Source organism: Thermobia domestica, chromosome 3 (assembly GCF_964235325.1).
Source record: "Thermobia domestica chromosome 3, izTheDome1.hap1.1, whole genome shotgun sequence".
Lineage (NCBI taxonomy): Eukaryota > Metazoa > Arthropoda > Insecta > Zygentoma > Lepismatidae > Thermobia > Thermobia domestica.
Window position 1 is genome coordinate 20386137 of NC_137456.1, and position 11728 is coordinate 20397864.

Below are 11728 nucleotides of genomic sequence, written 5' to 3' on the forward strand. Positions count from 1 at the left end.
ATAACAACTACTTTTCGTAATTATATACAATAGACCCACGGATCACGAACCCCTCTCTTCGCAAATCTGCTCACGAATGATATTTTCGTGAATATACGCGCACACACGAAAGGGAATAAAGTGTTTGTGATAGCAGCAGTAAAAAGACGTAGCGTATTAAGTAAAACGATAAAACTCAGTAAAATGTGATTTAGTGTTACTAATTTGTCTTTATGGATAATTGCATTTTCATTCGATATTCATCACAAAAGATAAATTTAAAATGTGGAGCACATCGTGTTTTTGTGGTTAAAACTGATTAAGTTAGTGATCTGTGGGTCCACTGCAATGTGCAGAGTAGAGATGCAAGGGCTCGGAAAAAAAAAAACTTTTTTGTGCTTCGCTTTTTTTGCTTGGGATTTTTTTTTCTTTCTTCAAAATTTTGCTTTAAATTGATAAAGCAGACTGTTTTCTCTACAGCACAAAAACTCAATTACTGGTTGATGTAGGTAATAATATAAAACCTAAAATAAACCATGAATTTCGAAAAGATTTTTTTTTTTTTTTAATTCTTAAATTTACATTATGAATTCCTAAGGATTAACCAATAGATGTAATAATTTTTTAACCTCTTCTACACAAAAGTAAGTACTTTTATTTAAAAAAAAATGATACATAAATAACTAGCAAAATTGGATGTAGTACTTCAAAATATCACTCACCCTCTTTTTGAAACAAATTAAAATTAAACATGAGAGGAATACATTTATATGATGATCTTAAAGACTGCACATCAAGAGCTTGGTTTCGGGTGGTTCTGCACATTCTTGAATCTTTTAACTTTCATATACATTGTATGGATATTTCGAACAAATTTTTCATTCATTGATCACATATGTAATCATTTACCACCACCTGTTAGGTGTCTCGGATGTGCAAAATCGGTAAAATTCCTAATTCTATAATGCACTGACTGTTCCTTAACCTTGTTTAGAATCGGGCAAGTACCGAATTTTCTGTTCATGGATCATATGCGTAATAGACCGTTCATCTTATCGTGTGGTTTTCTAGGCTTACAGTTTACCCAGTCCTGAAGGTTTCTGAATTTTTAACAACAGGAATTAAACTTTTTTTTGTTTAAAGAAAAAAAAAAGTTATGGAGTACATTTAAGAAGAGTGGAAAGAATCACACTGTTTCAATCCACGAGAAAGGCGACAAAACTTACTGTAATAATTAGCAAGGCATTTATCTTATTATATTAACAAGATGATTCCATACGCAGATGAAATTATTGGAGATTATCAGTGTGGATATAGGGAAATCGACCAGATATTTACTAATCGATAAATACTCGAAAAGAAATGGGAATATATTACCCTGTACATCAGCTGTTTATTGATTTTAAAAAGGTTTACGACTCGGATAGGAGAGAAGTATTGTACAGTTCTTACAGAATTCGGAATACCGTAAAAGCCAGTTAAATTAAAATGTATTCAAATGAATCTCAGAGTAAACTCCAAGTAGAAAAATTCTTGTCCATGAGCTTCAACGTCGAGAATGATCTGAAACAAGGAGGTGCGTTATCGCCATTATTATTCAGCATTGTTCCGGAGTACGCTATAAGGAAACTTAAAGATAGCAACCAGGCCCTAGAGCTGAATGGTATTCACCAGGCTATGGCGTATGCTGATGTAAATTTAATAGAGGATGATGGGAGAACAATAGAAAGAAATGCATAGGCCTTACTAAACGCTTGCAGCGACATTGGTTTAGAAGTAAATACAGAGAAAACTAAATACATGGAAGTTCACTGGGATCGTAATACAGCAAATTGTGGATGCATTAAAATATCAAATAATACTTTCGACAGAGTGGATACTTTCAAATATCTAGGAGCAATATTAACCAGACCAAAATCATCCACAAAGAAATTAAATCTAGACTGAAATCAGGAAATTCATGATGTTATTCCGTTCAAAATGTTTTGTTGTCGCGAATTCTGTCGAGGAATTTAAAGCTTAAAATATATAAAACGATAATCATGCCTGTTGTTCTGTATGGTTGTGAAACATGCTTGTTTGCGATGAGGGAAGAACGCAGACTGAAAGTATTTGAAAATAAAATCCTGAGGCGAATATTCGGACCGAAGTGGAACGGGAATGAGGGAAACTTCATAACGAAGAACTTCATAATTTATACAGTGTACCAAACATCGTTACGGTCATCAAGTCTAGGAGGCTCAGGTGGGCAGATCATGCAGCCAGAATGAAAGAAGGTAGGAGCGCTTTCAAAGTTTTAACTGGAAATCCAATCGGAAAACGTCCATTAGGAAAACCTAGGGGCAGATGGGAGGACAATATTAAGATGGATTTCGCAGAAACAGAAATACAAAGTAGGAAAAGGATCCAGTTGGCTAAGGATAGAAGTCAGTGGAGAGCTTTTGTGAACGCCGCATTGAACCTTCGGATTCCATAGGCCATAGAGAGAATATATTTAAGTACAACTGCACAACAACCATGAGTAAGTGGTTAGTTTTTGCACTTCTATCGGGAAGTCCGGTAGTCAACCCCGAATTCGAGCAGTTTTTCTTAATTCCATCTGTGAATGTAGAGATAGTGCGTGTACTGTGAATCCTAGTCGACTTCCTTTATAGTTTTTAAATCGTTATGGGGGGGGGGGATGTCTTACAGATGCCTATATCCCGAAATTACGGAATTTCTAGAACAATCGAAATATTTGTTATACCTTTACTCATAAACTTCAAGCTCTGCTCAAATAAAAATTATGTATTTTTAGAAAAACTAAACATTAATATGGAAAAACCCTCCCAAAATACTTTTCGAAATCCGCCACTGATTATCAGTATAAAATGGTCTTCAAGGTTGTATCCGGAAGATTATTGCTGAATACAAACAAAACGAAATATTAGTAATGTCTATACTCATAAACTTCAAGCTCCTCCGAAATAATTAGGAAATTTTAGAATAACCAAACATTAAGCAGAGAAACACCTCCCAAAATACTTTTCTGAATCCGCTACTGATTATTTCTATAAAACTGTATTCAAGGTTGTATCCGGAAGATTATTGCTAAATGATTGCACAGCTACAGTATAACAAGAATGTGGAAGCATGCTTTGACAGATATACTGACAAACGTATGCTCTGACTGATATATTGAAAAACATAAGTTTAACTTATGTGTTAGAAGCTAGAGTAGGCCTGCTAAATCTTTAAGATATGAAACGCAGATGACTGAAAAAGAAATGACGTAGAGAAGAAATAAATGTCGATAACTCAGAAGTTAAATATCTTCTGCAATTGCCCTCAAATACGACGTATTGTATGTTTACTTTAATTCATAAAACGTGTGCTCCATCATGATGGTGAATTCCAAAGCGAAATATGGTATTTAGGTCATGAAATCTTAAGAAAACTATTCAAATAGCAAAATCATGAAAATGAAAAAAGCCAATTTTTTTTTCTTCAAAAAAGCACTTATGTGCAAAAAAACCATCGATTCAAAAAAAAAAAAAAGCTGACTTTTTTGCATCTCTAGTGCAAAGTATTTCTCTAGAAAGCAAAGTATCTTGGACTTTCTGAAATTAATTGTTCGTTGCATCACAGTGTAAGGAGTCTGTTTCATTAAATGAAGATATTAGTCATATTGTCATGCATCAGCAAATTACTGAAGAAAAATCTGAGAAACGCAAGCGGATGAGACCCTGAGAGAATTCAAAGTAAGTAGTCAGACAATCCGTTCTTGAAACACGGTGTGTATATTTTTTACATTTATTTATTTATTTATTTGTGTGTGTGATTAATATCGAATGAAAATAAAATTACCCCTAAAGACTAATAAGTAGCAGTAAATAATGTTTTACGGTGATTTCCCTTTTTACTTAATACACTGAATCTTTTTAGTGCTGCTATCACTTCATTCTCTTTCGTGCGTGCGCGTATCTCTCTCCGAAATATTGTTCATGCGTCGATTTATTCGTGAAGAGCCGCTTGTTCATGACCCGTGGACTCGATATGTATATAACAGTCTACGAAAAGCAGTTTCAATCCACATCCCCCTCCCTTTCTTTCAATAAATTATCAATAGTTTTTTCTGATGTGTGTGTGTTTCGATTCCAGTGTGGGCACATATTTTGGTCTAAGTACGGTAACTAGTTCTGCTTTAGAAGCGCCTCTCAAACGATTGTCGGAGCAACACTAAAACAAGTTAAGACAAGTACCTTACCACAAGTTCTAGCCTTAACATGGCATTTAAAGCGTTACTGGAACTTAAAAACAGAAGTTTGTAGAAAAGCAACTGTAAGTGAATGTGAAAGTAGGAACAACATTGTAGTCTATAGTTTAGAAAGTTTGGAAGAAAGGGGTAGACTAAATGTGGTGAAGTATTGTCCTGCAACGAGGTATTGCGTTGTTTACGTATTTAGAACATCAATCATGTCCTAATGTTCATTAAAATAAAACTCAGTATGTAAGTGTTCGATGCAGACTAATTTAGAGTAATATATTACAGAGCTCTGTAATTTGAGTGTTAGTAATATATGTTATTTTTTAGGCTCCAGACCGGGATGCGAGGAGCGTTTGGAAAGCCACAAGGTACTGTAGCGCGTGTTCACATTGGACAACCAATCATGAGTGTGAGATCCAGTGATAGGCATAAGGCTGCCGTAATTGAAGCTCTGCGTCGTGCCAAGTTCAAATTCCCAGGACGTCAAAAGGTAAATTCAAGTACTGAGATTGTTATAGTTTGAGTATTTCTATTTGATACTATAACTTTCCAATAAAAACTAACAAAGTCATATCTAAGATGATATGTACAGAAGCAAATATTCACCCTGTGATGGAGTTCTCCAATATTGTACAGCTGGTTTGGTCATCTACAAGGAGAAAAGAACAATTTTATATATGTATATATATATATATATATATATATATATATATATATATATATATATATATATATATATATATATATATATATATATATATATATATATGATTTATGGGCCGTTCAAAAATTTTGTGGCCCCTGACCCAAAAAGTAACTATTGGCCAAGATCTCAATCTTTTGACACACACACATATTATATATATATATATATATATATATATATATATATATATATATATATATATATATATATATATATATATATATATATATATATATATATATATATATATATATATATATATATATATATATATATATATATATATATATAATATGTGTGTGTGTCAAAAGATTGAGATCTTGGCCAATAGTTACTTTTTGGGTCAGGGGCCACAAAATTTTTGAACGGCCCATAAATCAAGTTTCCGTATTTTTTTTTTATGGAATAAGCGCTTCATACTGAGTAAGTGATAGTTTGGGTTTGGCTAAACTATATATGTTGTTCTCCAGATATAAGGCCTACAAGAAAATTTTTGACAAATATAATGGATAATAAATCCGTATTTTGCAGTGTGCTAATAGTTTTTTTTTTTTTTTTTTTCTGGGGGGGAAGAACGTACTGTACTATTAGTATTCGTTCAGTATCCAGGGTGTTTATCGGTCACGAAATCAAAAAACGATCATGAAAGTCAAGAAATTTACCTTCTGGGTCACGATTTTTTATCTGTACAACTATAAGGACAGATTGGAAAATTTTGTTCTATAAAACGTCAAAATTCGTCACCAAAAATGTGTGGTCTACTTTAGATGCTACCAAATCGCAAGTAAAGCACGCTTCTATCGGATACATGAAAATTCGGCCTAATTCGTACCCAAATTCGCTCTTGAGAATGTTACGAAATTTTATGATTTGGTAAAGAAAATGTCATAGAATTTCATTTTGGAATTTTAGTAGACACCCTGGTATCTAAAGAAATGTTTTCAGTTTCTGTTTGTGAATTACAGGTATTTAGGAAATATAGGACATCCTTATATAGCAATACTGTGATATCAGGGGATACGATAAATCACTTTTGTGAGCTTCGGGAGAAAAAATGTCGGCCAAGATAAAATCAAATGCAAACCACATGTCATAGCTTCAAATTAGGGTGCACAGCATTATACAAGGGTGTATCCAAAAGTTACAGGACAACGTGTAAAATGAAAGTTTTTTACCTTTGAATTTAGTCTCAATCACCTTCAGAGTACTCCCCTTTTGCATTAATACAGCGGTCCCAGCGTTTCCGCCATGTTTGCAAACATTTCTGGAAGTCTTTTTTTGGAATAGTGTCAAGTATCCGCTGCGATTCTTCTTGAATTTCTGGAATGGTGTCGAATCTTCGCCCCTTCATCCGAAGCTTCAGCTTGGAGAAAAGTCACAGGCTGCCAGGTGAGGTGAGTATGGGGAACCACTGTTATATAGTTCTTAGCAAAAAACTGCGCCACATTAAAGGACCGGTGTAGAGGTGCAGTGTTGTGGTGGAGAATGAGGTTACCGTTATGCCATTTCTGTGGCCTTTTCGCGACTCATTTTCACGCAACCTTCTTAGGACATCACAGTAGAAGTCTGCATTGACCGTGCTTCCATGTGGGACAAATTCCCGGTGTAGGATTCCCTCTTGGTCAAAGAAACAAATGAGCATAGTCTTCAGTGTGCTTTTTTTGGTCTTGGAGACCCAGGACTCTTCCATTGAGAAGACTGCAGTTTAGTTTCTGGGTCGTAAGCATAAACGATGCTCTCATCGCCTGTAATGACGTTGACAAGGAGCGTGGGAGACTAAAATTATCAATAATTCTTTCACATCACATCTTCCTTCAGTTCCTCACAGATCTCTACTCGATAGTCTTTTTGATACTGGGTCAACACTCTCGGCACGAACTTCGCTGCAGTGTGATGCATGTTCAACTGTTCAGTGAGAATTCGCTGACGAGTTCCATACCCAATTTCAACCTCTACACAGATATCGTGTATGGTACGTCGACGACCTTGTTCACAGCTGCCCTCACTTTTTCCACTTTCGAGGGAGTTGTTGCCGTGCACGGTCTACCCGATCGATCATCAGCAGTCGATGTTCTGCCTTTCTTGAAACGTCCAAACCACTCAAATGTTCGGCGACGGCTCATGCACGAATCACCAGAAGCGTGTTTCAATATTTCATAAGTTTCACTTCCCGTTTTACCCAATGCGACACAGAATTTGGTGCACACCCTTTGGTCTTCAACTTCCACCATACCGCCGAAATAAGAAAAATCGCAGACGGCTAATGCAACACACACACAAAAACACGTGCAATATTCAAACTCTTCCACTTCGAACCACGCTAGTCGGCACACTGGCTCACAAGACACCACCGCAACACATCCTAGCGGGGAAACTAGTGAACTGCAAGCTGTTTGCATGTTATGAACACTGTCCTGGAATTTATGGATATGCCTACGTATTGTTCTTTGTGCATACTGTAGCTGCTAAATATTAAAGTTAGTTTATAAGGAAAAAAAGCAACATGGTTTTTACAAATCTGTAAATCAAGGAAAGCCTGGAAAAGTCAGAGAAAATGACTTCAAAAAGTCCGGGAGATCTTGTCGTTCGGCTTATTTGAGAAGCCAATAATTCAAACACAAGTGCCCATTGAAGCAAGTCTGAAACAGTGAATCTAAGTAATTGTTACTTAGTAATGTCATTTAACGTTACAATGTTGTACGATATAGTTTTTACAAACTTGAAAGAAATATATTACTGTAATAATTTTAAAACCAGTATTTTTCTTTTTACAGTTTAACATTTTTGTGTATATATATATATATATATATATTCAGGTTAGAGATTTGGCATGGTTAACTATATCTTTATTATGTCAGATGTTTAAATACTTGCATATGCAGAAGTTACACACTTTCAATATCCTATTTTTACGGAGTTTAAGGTGAAAATTAAAATAATTCATTGTTTTTTGTTCGTCTAACTTTCTTGAAGTTGAGTAAAGCAGTATCTTGAAACTTTTGTGAATCCTGATGTTAATAACTGCTCATTAGGGAAAAGGATTGAACCATTTCCTCTCCTAAAATTAATGCCGGATTGCTGCTAATATGGAAGTTCGCTAAATGCGAACCTCCTTTTGAATTATCAGTCTAAGCAGTTTCTGAATTCACACATCTCTGAAAGTGTTGCAACTACTTATCAAACTTATCCGACTGAGGTGTTGTCAGTATTGCTAACTTGATGGCTTGGTTTTTATTTCCATCTTTTTGAATAGAAGGTTCTACATAAAAGTACCATAATACACTCCATTTATGGTCTGACCTGCCATGCAATTTACCATCAGTAGCTCTTTGTAGTTGAAAAAAAAAATATATATATATATATATATATATATGTAGAGTCGCTTTTGAGACCTGAAATTTTGGTTTTGGATCGTTTTTAGTCAACCACATGGATAACTGTTCAGTTCTCGGTTGTTTCACATGGATAAACTGTAAATTCAACTTTCATCTCTTGCATGTTTGCCAATAGATTTCAGACCATTCGGTGAAAATATAGGAGTGCTACACAGTCTCTTTCCTTCTCATCTTCTGTACTTAAGAAAATGAGAATCCTTTTTTCACAGCTTCCTGATCCAAATGATGGTGGAGTATCGGATCACTGCAACTTGCTTTCGAGTCCTTAAGAGTTTTCTTCGGTCTTAGGCTAGCTTGTAAGCTGTGCAAATCCAAACTCAAACTTTCTCCGTTGATAAATCAACGTTAACTATGAGCTATTGGTTACTCGACTGAACTCAAAGGCCTGTGTACTTCAGACTGAAGGTTTGAACTAGCGCTGATAGATGTTTTTGTATGTTGAAGTCTCCATTGAATCCAATTAAAATTTTGTGTGTTCGTGTGGCCAGCTCTTATAAAACTATCTGAATGACTCTCGTATGTTTCTAAACCTCTACTTGGAAACACTTATGCAGTATATCCCATGCTACTGAATGAGGAATTCTGAATTCCCGGCTCACTTTTGAACTGACTTTGTGTGGTTGTTACAGGAACGCTTGCAGCATTCCCTCCTCCAAATAAGATAAGCACTTCAGAAATTGTTTATATATCAGCGTTTCTGGTTTTTATTTTATTTTTTATTTTTTAGTGAGGACCGCTTTTATTGAAATGCTATACAGACAACAGTACTACGTCCTTTGAAAGTTTTTTCTTTCTTTCGAGCATCTGCTAATACCAGCAAACAAATTTTCAAAGTATATTAATTAGATCTGAGTTCTTTCGACAATTGAAGGTTTGCCAAGAATATTTTATAAAGGAAGATAGGTTAGTAAATTTAATAAAATGTCAGTCTAGGGAGAGCGAGTGAAAAACTCTTGCTTTTAACACATGTAATTGACTTCATTCAACATGTGCACAATTTGTAGGCAAAAAATGTCGAAGTATTCTGACTCCCTGCCATGTTTTGTTTAGCATTTCCTGTGTAACAGAGTTCATAAAGGCGCAGCAAGGAAAAACCAGTGACGTAAGGTCAGGGGTTCTAAGGTGCCACGAAATTGGAAGGAAACCCCTCCAATCCACCCTGGAAATTCTGTTCAAATACGAGGTCGCGAATAATTCCTGCGTAATGACATGGCACACCATTTGGTTGGAGGGTTTTCTTTCTTTGGACTCATATTTAATCTGAGGACCACAAGACCCTATCTTGACACCCATTTGTGGTGTACGGACCAGCTTAAGAATCGTTGGCTTATACTAACGGTTAATTGACTTACTAGGTTGAGAGCAGTTCAGTCGCCGAAAATTTTATTGCATTTTAATAACATAATTGTCACATTTAACGAAGACCACCGTATTCCTCAGTTGATGCAAGAGTTATTTATTTTTTTAAATTTTTAATTCTACCATATCGTAAGTCCGAAGTAGTGTATTTAAAATGCTTTCAGAATAAGCTTTTGTGCTACTAACATTCGTAATTGTTTATTTCCAGATCTACGTATCTAAGAAGTGGGGCTTCACGAAGTACGAACGTGAGGAATATGAGAAGCTGAGATCCGAAGGTCGTCTAGAGCCTGATGGTTGCAATGTTAAGTATAGGCCTGAACATGGACCATTAGATGTATGGAAGAAGGTCCAAATTGAATTGGCACAACTTGCCTAATGAGAAAAGAAAATTGTAAAATAAAAGGAAATTAAATGAATTAAATTCATTTTTGTTCTCCGTGTATTTTTTAAATCGAGTCGTTCCTACAGAACCCAACACTATTTACAGAATTAAATTTCCAGTTCCATGTACAGTCTTGTCCAAAAAGATTGTCACATGTCAATAAATATGTTGTTCCAGGAATATAATTTGATAACTATTTTGCCCGGTATTTCTTATGTTAATTATTGTGTATAATCGGCAAAGACATGTATGTGGTAAATTTCATGTCAAAAGAGCAGTAAATAAATACCAGGGGCGGATTCAGGACTGATTTCTTGGGTGGCGGTGGGTTGTAATACTGCTACTTACTATCCATTTCATAAAGATAGGCCCCTGACTTCGCGGTGCTGCCGTGACATCCAGTCAAAACTTATACTGCATTGTCGTACCTCGTTGGAATTGTTGGAATGTTGTCTTTTCAATACTTAAGACATACAAATTTTCTTTGCACTGTGTAGTGAGAAAAAAATAGAAATTAATGAAAAAGTGCGTATTTTTTCATACTTTTTTGGTAAATTAATGTTTATAGGACTATATCTCGGAAATGAAATAACATGAAATAATTTCCTGTGCACGATATGTAGGTGCATCTATTACCTGTAAGTTCTGAAAATTTCATTACTCAACACGTAGTAATTTTCTTGTTATTCAGTAAAAAGTGAGACATCATTATCTCTGAATTGCTGCGGTGTATCAACAATCTGAAAAAACTTTTAGAAAGATCTTAAAATACCTTTTTCAACCAAACTGTTTTGACTTGTCATATTTGTGATTGTTTATCTTTTAAAACATTCTGCTTTGCGCCCTTCGCTATCGCAGTTTATACGGAGTGCTACGTTGCCACATTTTCCTGGCGCGTATAGACTCTCAGCCGGACGGGTATTTAAACTTGTCACGCACACTGCCCGGAACTTTTTAGAGATATTTTTAAAATGTAATGTCTCCACAGATTTTAAACCAATTTCTTAGAAATTAACAGGATATACAGTAAATGTACCAAGTGTTCAAAATTAGAAAAGCAAACTCTTATCTTGTTTGGATTTGCATGTGATGGTCCTCGAAAATTTGTTGCTTTTTGTCAGTTTTTCACTTATTGCACGCAGTACAAAATACACTTGCACAGAAACAAAAACACGCACAAAGTTTATTATATGATACAACCTTAGTTGATATGTAATATTGAGTTTACACTTCACAGAAAATCTGTTTTCAGATCTAAGAGCTCCAAGCTACATTAGAATCTGCCTTTGAATAGGAATGACGCGCTTTTTTGCAGCTTCAGGTTTACTTGAAACAGAGTTACTATCTTGTTCACTCCCGGATACGCCACTGAGCACAGAATAATCAATGTCCTTACTATTAATTACTAACTCATAACCGTCGGAGTCATTCATCAGTTCTGCAATTTCATTATCGCTAAACATTTTGCCTCTTCTTTTTGTAATATCGCCGCTCGTGAAGGAATATCCGTTTTTTCAATCAAAAAGCACAAGATATACTCACAAAAATATAAATGCCCATTCGTCCGTTTCATTGCAATGAACCCATATGATGTGAGTGTGTGTGGAAGTTTTTGACGCCTACGAACCGAAGGGAAGTGTTGAAGATTTAATCAGTGC

At 35.3% G+C, this 11728-nt stretch overlaps 1 protein-coding gene across 1 annotated transcript in view; it reads left to right on the plus strand.

The window, feature by feature from the left end:
• RpL10 (ribosomal protein L10) overlaps positions 1 to 10113 on the plus strand; it is a 30176-nt gene extending 20063 nt beyond the window's left edge. Inside the window, exons 5-6 of the mRNA XM_081750539.1 lie at positions 4553 to 4715; positions 9894 to 10113. Coding sequence (XP_081606665.1) covers positions 4553 to 4715; positions 9894 to 10064 — 334 coding nt within the window. The 3' untranslated portion in view covers positions 10065 to 10113. The remainder of the gene's footprint in view (positions 1 to 4552; positions 4716 to 9893) is intronic.
• Positions 10114 to 11728: the final 1615 nt, after the last annotated feature.